The sequence below is a fragment of the Ranitomeya variabilis genome, chromosome 8, assembly GCF_051348905.1.
Source record: "Ranitomeya variabilis isolate aRanVar5 chromosome 8, aRanVar5.hap1, whole genome shotgun sequence".
Classification (NCBI taxonomy): Eukaryota; Metazoa; Chordata; class Amphibia; order Anura; family Dendrobatidae; genus Ranitomeya; species Ranitomeya variabilis.
Genome location: NC_135239.1, coordinates 69,811,525 through 69,827,209, shown reverse-complemented (window position 1 = coordinate 69,827,209; position 15,685 = coordinate 69,811,525). Strand labels below are relative to the sequence as shown.

Sequence of the window (15,685 nt, the reverse complement as noted above, 5' to 3'; positions counted from 1 at the left end):
TATATTGACCAAATGCTCTAATATGGCACATGGGAAAAGACTGACATTGAGAAATAAGCTTTTTAAGGAGGACCTGTCACCATGTCAAAAGTAGCTAGTTTTAGCTTTTATTTTTTTCCTGCTGCTTCACTGAGTGCTTTTTTCAAATCCGCCGTACAGTTCCAGAGATAGGGCCCTTTTTATTTAGTGCTAGTTTTTATATTCTTTACTAAGGGGGCGTGGCTCGCAAGGTAATAATACAGAATAGTATAAATACACGCCCCCAAGGAGTCCTGTGTGCCACGCCTCCTTAGAAAAGACAATAAAAATATCACCAAACAAAAAGGCCTATATCTCTGGAACCCTATGTAACATTTAGAAAAAAAAAAGTAATAGCCATGGGAAATGCAGAGATAAGATTTTTCAATTAATAAAATTTTTCATATATCATAGTGCCGTTAGAAGTTTTGATTGTGGTGGTCCAGGTCAGAAACGTAGACTAAAACGAAGGGGTAGAAGTGTCCAGCCTATTCCATAAAACAAAGAAAAAAATGACATGCAAAGCAGAACCGTACATCCAAAATATGAAAAGCAGCTTTAATTATTTAAAAACCTAGAAACACAACGAATTGCTGTGCCCCTTTGTGATTGGTTGTGCTCGGCTCTCCTAGCGTAGATGGGTCTAGGGGTCTTCAGACTTGCACAACTTTGAGGAGATGAGCAGAGCAAAGAGCTAGAAGAAAATAGCAAATTACAACTAACCACTTAATTTCATAGATTGGTAGGGGGACTTAGCACCTGACCCCTATTGATCAAACCTTTTCACTTGTCAATATGACAAGTAAAAATTTTATGAAACTTCAGCTATTCTTTACCAGACAAAAACCCACTTTAAAATTGAGAAATAGGATGCTGTCAGGGCAAAGCAATGCTCGTTTGCGCAGATTGTGTTATATTAGATTATGGCTAAGGCCTTCTTCTTATTTTATGAGGTAAAAGGAAGCTTAAAACATTATTCCCAAAACAGCAAGGCTCTCTGGAAACCGGTCTTGAATTGAATAATTGTGCACTTGCTCAATCTTCACTCCATTTATTGTCTATAGGACTGTGGGAAATAGCCAAGCTCTATACCTTGTTTGCTACAGCAGTCCCATAGATAATGGAAGGCCCACAATGATGTGTACCCCCTGCACCCATTCTCAGAGTTTCAGAGTTTAGTCTTGGCATTGCTGGGTGTCCCAGGAGTTGGACCTCCAGCAATCAGCAAGTTCTCCCTCACCCTAGGGATGGGAGAGAGACTTCTATTTTAGAAATAACCTGATTACTAAAAGTAGGAGGGTAGTTTTTAGATAGAAATACATTCAATAATATTTCTAGTTTTGGTAAAATATCTGTTACTAACTATGCAGACTGGGTTAGAAAGCAAACAGTTACCGTAACTTCTTATATATTTGAGCAAAATTGCTGAATGATTTCCTGCTTGTAGGTAAAAGTGATGATGATGAAGATGGGAGTAAATTTGAAGATGGAAAAGGAACTGAAGATGGTAAAGATCAAAAACGGCCTAAGAGACCAAGGACTATTTTGACAACACAGCAGAGAAGAGCTTTCAAAGCTTCGTTTGAGGTCTCCTCTAAACCATGCAGGAAGGTAAGTTGGCGCAGACCCTGTTTTATTCTCCTCCGTAAAATGTAATTTATAGGATCAACCCAAACATCCAGAGTGGGAGGTCTAATCTGAAGGGATAGAAACAGTTTCCTGTTGGGATGTCAGATAGGGCCAGGAGAGTAGAGAAAAGAAGCTTAAGGTCTGGTGTGAACAGTGCCACATTTCTTCGGTGTCCCTAGAAGTGAGAAGAGACAGGGAGAAAGAGAGAGAGAGATCTGGAGCAGAAACGAGGAAGAGTGACTGAGAGACAGAGTGATTTACCGGAGCCGGGTCCTGGAAAAGGACGCCTAGCAGTAAGGCCCAAAGTTTATAGCTCCTAAAGCTAATAGGCCTAGACATGATGGAGTATGTGAGACGAAGAGAGAGCCCTGAGTGGGAGTTCCAGAGCATCAGTAGAAGAGAAGATACGTATTGACCGCACTGGCACCATAGCTCCATAGCTCCCCTAAGGGGAAAGAAGATGCGGAATCACGGGTTGCGTAAAGGACTCTTTCTAGCTGAACTGTAGTGTTGAGCTGGTTTGTGGTGACGCAGTGAGGAATAGTGAAGACAGAGAATAAGTGAAACGAGAAGAGAAAGGGATTGAATTTGTGATGAGAACGTTTGAGAAGATATTCACCCGCTATCTACTGTATATAACCATACCTAAGTTAATGTTCAGTAAAAAGTTTATTTTGACCTGGTAGTCTCCCTCCTTGAATTGTCAAACATCTGGTCCTGACCAACCAGCAACATTGGTTTCATGCGGCCTTTAAAGGTGTAGTACCTTCACAGCTCAAGTCCACACACCCAGCCAGGACCGCACCTCCATGTAAATGACGAGTACCTCACCCACAGCCTTAGCCATGTTACACATCCAAGATATTTGTGAAGTTCACTCATTCATAAACCTAGTATTAGCACATTCATGCCCATTAATAGAGCTGCATGCTGTCTTTAAAGATAATGACTGCCACGACTGTAAATTTGTGAGGCTTCTGTTAACCTTTGCAGCGTGGTGTCCGTGTATACAGGAATTTATGATGCTCTTCCAGAATGGTCATAGCAGTTGCTATTGACGTCTGATGGACCAATTTGGACTTAAAAAGTCTGTTATTGCTACGTTGGAGACTCCATTTGGATCCTTTGTACCATATTTGGCCAAGAATGCTGGACAAAATAATTGATGTCTGCTATTCTACTGTGCTATATTGTCAAAGTTCTTAGCCCTGTCATGGAAACTTTACAGACCACATTAGGGTCAATGGAGTCCATCAGACATGCTGTTGTCGGGCATGTGAGGGGTCCGGCACTACTGGTAATTACCTTGTTCGGCTTTTATAATTAGAACAATGAAGTTAACAAATGCTGATTAAACAAAGCCTGAACAGCATAACTGATACTCACCCTAAGGGCAGGTGCAAACGACCATTTTTGCTCCATCCAAGAAAATCGTTACGATTATGCTATTCACACTCTAATCAGACTTTGATCAGAGTAGGATCCAATTTTATATGAGGTGTAGAGAAAAATGAAAGGATCTCCTTCTTCACCACCAGTCCAAAATTGGACCGCACTGTCATGTGAGTGCTGTCCTCCAATTTTTTTTCATGGACCAATAAACATGAATGGGCAAGTGCTATGCAATTTTTGGAGACAAATCCTGCATGCTGCAATTTTTTTCCTTGGACCATTCGTTCCGAGGAAAATAATCAGACATGTGCAGGGCTGCATAGAATCACATGGGTATGAGTGCTATCATCTGCCACAACTATGGGTAGCACTCGTCTGATTAAAACAGTCGACTGCATGAGCCAAATAACTCATCTAACCCACATGAATTGACAAATTTATTATATTAAAGATAATCTAATGTTAAAAGGGTTTTATTCCTATAGTATAAAGTAATGGCATATTGTTAGGATGTCATCACTTTGTTATAGGTGGGATTTGATCGCTTGGGATTAGGAGGCGTAATATAGCGCTGCGCACTTTTCACTATTTTTTTCACCCATGTAAAATTCAGAGGACATTTTGCTAACCAGCTGAGGGTCCCCTTCATTCTCTGAATCAGTGGTGTCCCACTAACTTCACTTTATAAGTCCTGTTGTTGGCATTGTTTATTCTTGTATAGAATATTCTGTACACTGACTACTTGATGTTTCCTTTGTGAAGGTGAGGGAAACACTTGCTGCAGAAACTGGCCTGAGTGTCCGGGTGGTGCAAGTCTGGTTCCAAAATCAAAGAGCAAAGGTAAGAAAACTAAACCAGCATCTGTATACATTGCTTCCTACAATTCATGCCTGACAACTCTCATCGAGGACAATACAAGCAAATGTTACTGCATGTTGCTCCTAATCCTTCTAGGGTTTGGGAAACAGAAGCTTGGTACTATGTGTGTAAAATTCAAACTATCAGTAAGTAAAATTATTTAACCAGTTTAACACCATAAAGAAAAAAGTTAAGGCGTCTCCCCCCAAAAAATGCAAACTTTTTTTTATGTACTTAAAATAAAGTACCAATAAAAACTACTGCTCCACATGCAATATATAAGTTCTCATACAGCTCCATTGACGAAAAATAAAAAAACTATGGGTCTCAGAAAATGACGATGCAAACCAATTTTTTTTTCAAAGTTCTGATTTTTTACCACTTGATACTGTAAATTAAAAAAAATAGTGATACAGGTTTGGTATTGTTGTAATCATACTGAGCTGGAGAGCCATGCTATTAGGTAATTTTTACCACCCAATGAAAGCGGGAAAAACAGAACCTCAAATTGGTAGCAGAATTGCATTTTTTACCATTTCACCCCACTTGGATTTTTTTCCCTGCATTTCAATACATCACATGGTAAAATGTCTGCAATTCAATCAGCAAAAACAAGCCCTCTTTTGGTATATCTATGGCAGAATAGAAGAGTTCTGGCTCTTGGCGGAAGGAGTGGAAAAAATAATAGTGAAAAAAACGAAAGCGGCAAAATATAGCTGTACAAAAAACTTGCAACCTGCTCCTCCTCTCAACTCCTGTGTGTGGTCTGGTAAAGAGTCCCAGCGGTGACTCACAGTGGTCTAACAGTTATCACATAGACCTTTAATCTACCTTTTTTTTAGGTAAAAATAATCTGGTAGAGAGCGTGAATAGACGTCATACCACATGCCATTTAATATTTAACAAGGCAGAGCAATGATTATCACTTGAGCTATAGAAAAAGCCCATCTCGCTATTCCCGGATCTGATATATAAAGTGATTGTATTACCAGAATACCACGTAGGCGGCTATATTCTGCAGTCTTATTCCTGTACTTTGCTTTAAACAGATGAAAAAGTTGGCAAGAAGACAGCAACAACAGCAACAGCAGCAAGATCAGCAAAACCCGAAGCGTATACCAGCAGGTAGGAAAATGTCTAGGGGCTGAACTCTTATAGTAAGGTACTGTATATATATAGATTATGTATGTGTATGTATATATATATTTATTTGTATATCCATGTGTATATACATCTCTGACAAAAATTAAGAGACCACTGCAAAATGTTCAGTTTGTCTGATTTTTCTCTTTATAGGTATATTTTTGAGTAAAATGTAAATTGTTCATTTATTCTATGAACTTCTGACAACATGTCTCCGAATTTCCAAGCAATAAATTTTGTATTTTTTTTCTGAAAAGGAGAAATGGTCAAAATAAAAACAAAACAAAACAGTGCTTTCAAATAATGCAAAAAAAGACAAGTTTATAATAATTTAAAAACAACAATATTAATGTTTTAACACAGGGAGAGGTCTTGAATCAATATTTTGTGGAATAACCATGATTTGTAATCACAGCTTCCATGCATCTTGGCATGCTTTCCACCAGTCTTTCACACTGCTTCTGGAGCAAAAATGTAAGCAGATCTTCTTTGTTTGATGCTTGTGACTATCCATCATCCTCTTGATTACATTCCAGAGGTTTTCAATGGGGTTCAGGTCTGGAGATTGGGCTGAACATGACTGGGTTTTGATGTGGTGGTCTCTTAATTTTTGCCAGAGCTGTATATATATATATATATATATATATATATATATATATATATATATATATATATACGCTGACTGCATTACTGATTGGACGGTCCTTTCCAGTGCTTAATATCATAGGCTTGCATTGTGCTATATATTCATTTTCAATGACATTGTGCAGTATATATATATATATATATATATATATAATAACAAAAAAAGAAAAGCAGCACAAAAAAATATAGAAAAGTGGACTTTATTGCTTGAAAAAGGATTTTTGTATCCGAAACGTTGCCACGCCGCTCAGGCAATAAAGTCCACTTTTTTATATTTCATTGTGCTGCTTTTCTTTTTTTGTTATTATTACTGGAGGCTGTTTTTGGACTGCTGGTTGGGAGAGCTTTGCACATCATTGAGGTAGTACTGGATGCTGTTCCAATGTTTTCCTTTATATATATATACACTCACCGGCCACTTTATTAGGTACACCATGCTAGTAACGGGTTGGACCCCCTTTTGCCTTCAGAACTGCCTCAATTCTTCGTGGCATAGATTCAACAAGGTGCTGGAAGCATTCCTCAGAGATTTTGGTCCATATTGACATGATGGCATCACACAGTTGCCGCAGATTTGTCGGCTGCACATCCCAAAGATGCTCCATACAAGGCAGGATGGATCCATGCTTTCATGTTGTTTACGCCAAATTCTGACCCTACCATCCGAATGTCGCAGCAGAAATCGAGACTCATCAGACCAAGCAACGTTTTTCCAATCTTCTACTGTCCAATTTCGATGAGCTTGTACAAATTGTAGCCTCAGTTTCCTGTTCTTAGCTGAAAGGAGTGGTACCCGGTGTGGTCTTCTGCTGCTGTAGCCCATCTGCCTCAAAGTTCGACGCACTGTGCGTTCAGAGATGCTCTTAGGCCTACCTTGGTTGTAACGGGTGGCGATTTGAGTCACTGTTGCCTTTCTATCAGCTCGAACCAGTCTGCCCATTCTCCTCTGACCTCTGGCATCAACAAGGCATTTCCGCCCACAGAACTGCCGCTCACTGGATTTTTTTTCTTTTTCGGACCATTCTCTGTAAACCCTAGAGATGGTTGTGCGTGAAAATCCCAGTAGATCAGCAGTTTCTGAAATACTCAGACCAGCCCTTCTGGCACCAACAACCATGCCACGTTCAAAGGCACTCAAATCACCTTTCTTCCCCATACTGATGCTCGGTTTGAACTGCGGGAGATTGTCTTGACCATGTCTACATGCCTAAATGCACTGAGTTGCCGCCATGTGATTGGCTGATTAGAAATTAAGTGTTAACAAGAAGTTGGACAGGTGTACCTAATAAAGTGGCCAGTGAGTGTATATATATATATATATATATATATATATATGTATATATATATATATATAATACCTCCAATGGTGACGAGCTGCATAACCTCTAAGGGGCTTGTGAGCTGGAGAAGCTTGGTGCCAACAGCCCACTTCTGACATTTGCAGTATATAAAACTGAAATTGCGAGGATTTGTATGGACTGGGCTTACATGCTGAGTTTGCTCTTAGAGATAATTGAACCTGAACTTAAAAGTTTGGGGTTCGTACCAGACAATTAGTGCCCGTTGCTAAACGCGAACATGGACTTCTCCCAGAAGTCCAATATGATGTTCGGAGTTCCGGGGGAAGAGAAAGAGAGAGATTTTTTCCCCAGATCCAAAGTTTGGGTCTCCATTGTTTTTAATGGGGTTCAGGTTCGGGTTCAAGTTCGAGTACAGTTCTGGTACCCGAACCAAACTTTGGAATAAAGTTTGAGTCTGGTACCAGAACCTGAACTTCCATGGGTCCGTTAATCCTTAGTTGCTCTATACCTGTTGTGTGCCAGATTTGTCTCCAAGGGCATGTACTTCTTCTACATGAGGTTCACCAATCATAAACAGGAAGTGTCATACAGAGGATAAAATAACATGTCCTCCTCTTCTCACTGATCTCTACAGCCAGTCTGTAGAGATAAAACAGAGCTGAGTTATGTATCATTACAAACACTTCCAGATCTCATCTGCCTGCATATAATTGTTCAACCTCAAGCACGGGAAAAAGTACACACTCCCCAGAGACACATCTCTGGTAACTTCCAGATGAACTATAACATAAATTATAACCTAAACTTTTCAAACCAATTTCTATGCGACGAAGAGAAGACATAAATAGACAGTGGGTATGGAAAGTATTCAGACCTCTTTACATTTTTCACTCTTTGCTTCATTGCAGCCATTTGGTAAATTCAAAAAAAGTTCTTTTTTTTCTCATTAATGTACACTCTGCACCCCATCTTGACTAAAAAAAACAGAAAAGTAGAAATTTATGCAAATTTAATAAAAAAAATAGTGAAATATCACACAGTCATAAGTATTCAGACCCTTTGCTCAGTATTGAGTAGAAGCACTATTTTGAGCTACGACAGCCATGAGTGTTCTTCGGAATGATGCAACAAGTTTTTCACACCTGGATTTGGGGATCCTCTGCCATTCTTCCTTGCAGATCCTCTCCAGTTCCGTCAGGTTGGATGATGAACGTTGCTGGACAGCCATTTTCAGGTCTCTCCAGAGATGCTCAATTGGGTTTAGGTCAAGGCTTTGGTTGGGCCAGTCAAGAATGGTCACAGAGTTATTCTAGAGCCACTCCTTTGTTATTTTACCTGTGTGTGTTATAACTACTGTATCTGGTTTAAGAGCATAAAAATTAAATGTTTGAAAATTGCAAAATTTTCAAAATTTTCTCCAAACTTCTGATATTTTCATAAATTAACACAAAAAATAATGGCCTAAATTTATCACTAACATGAAGTACAATGTCTTGCGAAAAAAATCTCATAAGCACTGGGATACGTTAAAGCGTACCTGAGTTATTGCCACATAAAATGACACTGATCAGAATTGCAAAATTTGACCTGGTTAGGAAGGTGAAAACCAGCTTGGGGGTGAAGGAGTTAAGTAACAGGCTGATGCAGTTTACGATATGTCATTGTTTAATAAAGCAGCTAAATAAATGTTTTTCATATATCTTTTGCAGCACAAACGCACAGTTCCAGTAACTCCAGCATTGAAGGAATCATGAACGTCTTTACTTCACTCCCTCAACAACATCTACTTTCCATAGAGCAAAACATATATATTTCAGACCCATTCCAGCAAGGGCTTACACCTCCGCAGATGCCAGGGGACCACATGCATCCTTACGGTACAGCATGATTTCATTATTTTGTATTTTTTTACCTTAAAAACAATCTTTGTAGTTAGATTTTACTAGAATTATTGTTATGAAACTGTTCATAGAATCTGGAAACTCCTAGTAGGATTTCCACAGACCTTTGTGGCAACCACTATGCTAAGAAGATACCAGCGAATGATTTTGTGTTCATCTTTTTACCAATAGAGAGGAATAAGGTCATGGAGGTAGAGGCCGCTGTAGGACAATGGAGTGAGTTGGCAGTGGCATAGTTAACAAACGGCGTCAAAACCAGAGGGACGGAACCAGAAACAGAATCAGCAGGCAATAGAAGGGGTAGCTAGTTCAGACTCAGGGTGAAGAGGAATTATACATGCTGGATTCAATATCCTTATGTCAGTGGGACTTAAATGGAAGCTATCATTAGAAAATGACATGCTACTTAAATCCGATTTCTTCTTCACTTATATTTTTTTTTTCAATTTCTCAACATTCTTTTTTTGTTTCATGATTTTTATTAACCCCTTCATGACCTATGACATATATACACGTCATAGGTTGTGTCCAAGCATTTGATGCATACGTATATACAGCATAGGTTGTGTCCCAGCATTTGATGCTGGCTCCGGCACTGAGCCCGCATCTTTTCAGGCATATGACAGTTGATTTTGCAGCGCCCCCACTGTCGCAGGGCCGAGGGGTACCCGGTACCGGGCCTCTTGAGTCTCTGTTCTGGGGTTGTCACGGTGGCTAGACCCGGTCCGTGACCCTGCTGAGGGGCGCCCAATAATAGATGTCGATGATGGTGGTAGTGTGGTGCAGTGCCGGTCGCAGTAAATAACGAGGACACCAGGTTGCAGTCTCTTTACCTCTTTACTGAAGGCTTCAGGGTCCTCAGTCCGGAATACGGTTAACCAGGCTGCACAAATCCGGCCGGTCCGATGGCACCTCCAGAGTTCCCTTTGCAGGTGGAAATCTGTGCCTACCTTCTAGCGCTCGTGTGTTGCGGTCCTCCCCTGCTGGGCTTACGGGATAGCCCCCACAAATGTTGTGTCTGTTTCTCGTGTTCCCTCACAACTGGATTCTGATGTTCTTCTTCGTCCCCCAGATGATATGGCTAGGACGCACCCGTATGACGGGTAGGCTCGGAGCTCTTCCTGGACCCTAGTGTCGCCCTTCTCCTAGTGTGCCCCCCATGTCTTCATAGGTGATTGGTGTGAGACAGCCCGCCTATAGCTGACTGTCCTGCCGTAGGTTTGAAGTATTGCTTGGAGCCTGATACTTCCTCGGCGTTCCGGCCACCGGCTACGCGCCTCAGTAGGATGTTGCCTCGATCTTACAGCACGACTCCTACTGGTATTTCTCCTTGTTGCGTTGATCTCGTTTCTCACTCAGCACAATATACCTCGCTTCTTGTCCTTTCTTGGGGTACCGCCGCGATCAAGTGCAGGCGCGGTCCCGTAACGTTCTCTCTGGTTGCTAGGCCTCTGTCAGAATCCCACCCCTGACAGGGTCCCCTCTGAATCTTCCCCCTACAACACCCTCTGCCAGAAGGTGTTGCCTGGTTCCAACCCAGTCAGCTTTCTGATCTAACTTCCTATCCAACCCCCAGTTTTACCAGACTGTGAGGAGTGGCCTAATGCATAGTGCCCTTAGCTCCCCCTGGAGGCTAGACTGTGAAATGTATTGGTGTCTGTGATACCTGGTCAGAAGAACTCCTTCAGTGCCATCAGACGTACCATAGCCCCCCTTAGCGGTGGAGCGTCAGTACTGCAGCCACCAGGATTCTGGGGCGCTGCAATTTGATCAGCTGTCATGTGGCCTTAACAGCTGCAGATGGAATCGCGATCCACCCACAGCTGTTAACATGGTAAATGCAGCTGTCAATCTCTGACAGCGGCATTTAACATGCGCGCGCCGGAAGAGCATCACAAACTCATCGGTGTCTCTGTCACATGATCATGGGGCGTCGGTGGGTTGGCAAAGGACCTTGGGCTCCACTATGGTTTGCTGGGGAGATGAGAGTCCCACACCAGATTTATCAGGATGCTGCAAAACCACCATGTGTAAATCTGCCATCTGCCGACTGAGCTGTTGCAGATGCCCTGTCAGAGCAGCGATTGGATCCATAATGGATCAGAAAAAAATGGTTATGTCAGAGCTAATGTCACAACACGGCTGTCGGGTGACCCTGGACCAGGGGCTCCATCCCAGTCCCTAACACTAGGGGGCTACCTAGCTCGCCCTACTCCCAGGGATACTTCCAAAGGTGAAGATGCTGGGGCTACCGCCTTTACCTTATTTCCTGTGTTTGCCCTCCATCTGCTCTTTTCCCCCACCCAGGGAAGAGGGGCGCTACTGTGTACCGTAGTACACCAACCTGACAAACAGGGCAACACAAACAAGGGTTTGCATAAAACTCCAGGCATACTAAATATTCACTCACGTATAACAGAGGAATGCGCCAAGATGTGAAGGTATAAGAATAAACCAAAATAGAGAAGGATAAGGAATTACCACACATACAAACCAAGCAACAGTCACTAATAACTCCTGCAACTCTCCTTCTCATGAGAACTCCTCTCTCCATTTGCCATGCAGCAAATGCTGGCTCTGACAAGGATTTGTAACAGAGCCCAGATTATAAAGGGTAAAGAAGTGGCTAACTGAGCCTAACTGTGAGAACAGGGAATTCCAACATGGCCGATTAACCCCTGTTCTGCCAGGAGGAATAAACACATTTAAAATGAAGGAGAAGTGCTTCTTCTCAGCATCATAGTAGGAGCAATCAGACACTGCGGTCTTCTGGCTTCACACTATTGCGGTAACTCAATAACAGTCATCCAGGCCTCCTTGTACTTTTTAGTCAATTAACCATTACAGCATGTTGTTGTAATGAGTTCCATAGTCTCTATGCTCATACAGGAAATAATCACCATCTATGATGATGATTAAACCTTCTCTCTAGATGTCCTACTTTGCCTAGGTGTAAAAAAGATCAGTAAAAAGATCTTTTTGTTGTCCATTGAAATATTTGTATTTAGGGCCGAATTTCACATTTGTGTTTTTTTAAGCTTAAGTGCTGCAGCTTCCATCTCACAGGCAGTCATTGTGTGGGGAAGGGCAGTACAGCAGAGCTGATGCACTGTGAGAGGACAACTGCAAATGTATTTGTAATGAGGCAAGGTTCAACTCTGCTGTACTGTGTTAGTTGTAATCAGGCACAGCTCTGCAGCAGAGCTGAAAGCACTGTGAGCATACAACTGCTGCTGCAAACATATTTGTAATGAGACAGTTCAGCTCTGCTGTACTGTGTTATTTGTAATCATACACAGCTCTGCAGTGAGATCAGGAGAGCAGTCCGTCAGTTATTACATGTCTCACACCAGTAACTCCCCCTTTCATTTAAAATAAGCTCTGGGGGCAGATTTTCAAGGTCCAGCCCATAGATCTTAAATCTCACAGTCAGTGCGGGAAGCAGACGGCAAGGGACTTGTGACAGACAGCAGAAGGTGAGTATGTACTGTTTGTTTTTTTTACTTTTACAATGGTAACCAGGGTAAACATCGGGTTACTAAGCGCGGCCCTGCGCTTAGTAACCCGATATTTACCCTGGTTACCACTGTAAAACATCGCTGGCATCGTTGCTTTGGCTGTCAAACACGACGATACACGCCGATCTGACGACCAAATAAAGTTCTGAACTTTCAGCAACGACCAGCGATATCACAGCAGGATCCAGATCGCTGCTGCCTGTCAAACACAACGATATCGCTATCCAGGACGCTGCAACGTCACGGATCGCTATCGTTTAGTGTGAAGGTACCTTTAGTCTCATGAACATCAACATTAGCTGAAGTGAGAGGCCTTTAGTTGGTTAGAGGTTACCTTGGATTTCTTTATAATCTTTAACATTTGCGTGAATATCTGATATAGATTCACAAAGTTTTCAAGCATCATTGCATATAGATACTCAAATTTGTACAGAGTTTACCATATCATATTAAACATTACGAAGTGCAAAATTATGATCATTATCTGAATGGTTATTCTAAAAAACATGGTATCCTCTATCCTATTCAATCCATTGGAAAGGTGATAACTTTCTGTTCCCTGGGGGTTCCGACCACTAAATCTTGAGATTGGGGCCCTGGAAACCTATGTACACTATTTTCATTGTCTGTGTGACATTCATAGTCTATGGAATTGCAGGAAATAGTTGAACACTGTAATGAACTGTTATGGGCTCATGTGGTGAGATGGATTCTTTAAGCCATAGGTCATGGTGAGCAGCATCGACTAGGGGCAGGGGTGTATCACAGCTGAATTTGCCAAATGGTATGTGGATCAGCGAGGACCAGTACAGCAGAATATGTAAGATGGCAGGTGGATAGTGGAGCCGGAAGCACTAGATGCAGCAGAGACAGATGGGTGGATTGTACAGAAACAGCAGACATGTATAGGCAGTCGTGTAGCAGAAGTGTGGATACACACAGGAAAAGCAGATACATGAGTGTGGACACCACCAGGATAGCTGAGAGGAGTTGGTTATTAGGAAACTTGACACAGCTGAGTTGAAGATATGGAAAGCAACAATATAACTGAGATGAGATGGTTGAGGAGTTGAAGATGTGGCTAACATCAGGATATGTTAGACAAGTTGGTAATTAGGAAAATTAACACAGCAAAGTTGAGAGTGCAGCAGCACTAGGGATAACAAAGGCAATTAACAGATACCTTGATAGTAGAGACAAAGGAGTGAACAACTCCTACACTATCTGAGATATCTTAAATTTTAGATGTGGGGAACATGTAGAATAGCTGGACTGAGCTTGATAGTGAAGCTTATATCTGGATAAAAGTCTGGGGTACCTGAGAAGATCATTAGATACCTAGCTGGATTTAATCCAAGTAGTAGGTGAAGCTTAACACCTAACAATCATGTGGTAGCAGATTGCTATACTATCTCAATACATGAGTCAACCTTAGAAGGCCTTAGTTGACATTAGTGTTGCCTGTCATCCTACCACAGTAACCTGGCATGGCAAGCATTAATATTTTAATTTTTAATCACGTAACTAGCCACAGTCTTGGTATACCACATAATATAAATCTAGATCGCATGAGGTTTACAATCAATTTGCGTTAATTCTTTGGTGCTAGTATAGGCCATGATGCTGAGCCATCACTGCCATGAATCTTATCAATTGCCAATGGAGTTTTGCTTAATAAGTGCAGTAGAGAAAACGTGACTGTATTTGACTTGTGTTTTCCAGGTGGAGAGTCCATGTTCCATGACATGGACAGTGATGACGCCTCCCTTAATTTGAGTGAATGTCTTCTAGCAGCACCTGAAGTAGGATCACTGCAGACTCGAGTGGGAAATCCCATTGATCGTCTTTACTCTATGCAAAGTTCTTATTTTACCTCCTGAAAACAATGCAACAACTTGCAGTAAGAATATTATCTGGAACTGGAAAGATGCCGATTGTCTGCAATTTCTAGTCAATCTGATTAAATTTATGGCTGTTCATGATGCTACTGAAATTCTGGCCATGCATTACTTTTTAAGAACAGTTTCCACTGGACTATCATCCATTAAATAAAACATATATGTCTTTTTAGGGTCTAAAAATGAAACCAATTGATTGTTGGCATCATATCAGTCTCCAGAACTCATTAGATGATACTCGGAAGTGTCCACGTAACTGCTGCTGAAGTGTGAACACATCCTATAGGAATGACCTTAGCTGTCTATCATGGTTACTGTAGCATTGATAGAGCCCCTTCTGGCTGCAGATGTAGCACACTTCATGTTGTTATGGACTTATAGCACCGTTGAAAAATATTCCAGATATAAATGGGTACATTGTCATTTTACCTACTGACTCTACTCATTGCAGATTATGAAGGAGCACAGTCACAAGGTTGACGTGGAACAAGAACGTGTTCACTTGTGATATCAAGCACATTCAGTCATTCACTTGAAGGATGTTGACCGACCGTAAACTCCATGTACTAGTTGTATTATCCCTGACACTGATTGTACAGCCCAGCAATATTGCCATTGGGAGCTATTTAATATTGCACACTTGTGCATTAACTTATGTCAGATTTAGACTATTTCTATTTTTTTTCTCTTGTCTTAGGCTGGAAAAACTGTCTGTGACTTTGTTTTTTGTCTGTTAATTGCATTATGTCATTAAGTTTTGTTGTTATTACGGAAATAGATGAAGAAAAAATTCAGTTGTGTCCTGCTGATTTACTTTCTGCGACTAAATTGAAAGAGATAAAGATTATTGGAAAGATTGGAGTTGAAACTTCAAATAATCAGCCATCATGGCTACAAAATGACTAAATTGTTAACACCTTTACCCCCGGGGGTGGTTTGCACGTTAATGACTGGGCCAATTTTTACCATTCTGACCACTGTCACTTTATGAGGTAATAACTCTGGAACGCTTTAACGGATCCCGGTGATTTGGAGGCTCTTTTTTCATGACATATTGTACTTAATGATAGTGGTAAAATTTCTTTGGTATGACTTGCATTTATTTAAAAAAAAAAAAAAAGCGGAAATTTAGTGAAAATTTAGAAAATTTCACAATTTTCCAACTTTGAATTTTCATGCCCTTAAATCACAGAGATGTGTCACACAAAATACTTAATAAGTAACATTTCTCACATGTCTACTTTACATCAGCACAATATTGGAGCCAACTTTTTTTGTTAGGAAGTTATAAGGGTTAAAAGTTGACCAGCAATTTTTCATTTTTCCAGCAAAATTTTCAAAACCATTTTTTTAGCGACCACATCACATTTGAAGTCACTTTG

At 41.1% G+C, this 15,685-nt stretch overlaps 1 protein-coding gene across 2 annotated transcripts in view; it reads left to right on the top strand.

Moving 5' to 3' along the window:
• LMX1A (LIM homeobox transcription factor 1 alpha) overlaps positions 1–15,095 on the top strand; it is a 191,514-nt gene extending 176,419 nt beyond the window's left edge. For both annotated transcript variants that reach the window (XM_077278323.1, XM_077278324.1), the window contains exons 5-9: positions 1,466–1,629; positions 3,802–3,879; positions 4,947–5,022; positions 8,696–8,863; positions 14,128–15,095. In XM_077278323.1, coding sequence (XP_077134438.1) covers positions 1,466–1,629; positions 3,802–3,879; positions 4,947–5,022; positions 8,696–8,863; positions 14,128–14,285 — 644 coding nt within the window. In that variant the 3' untranslated portion in view covers positions 14,286–15,095. The remainder of the gene's footprint in view (positions 1–1,465; positions 1,630–3,801; positions 3,880–4,946; positions 5,023–8,695; positions 8,864–14,127) is intronic.
• The last annotated feature ends 590 nt before the right edge of the window (positions 15,096–15,685 follow it).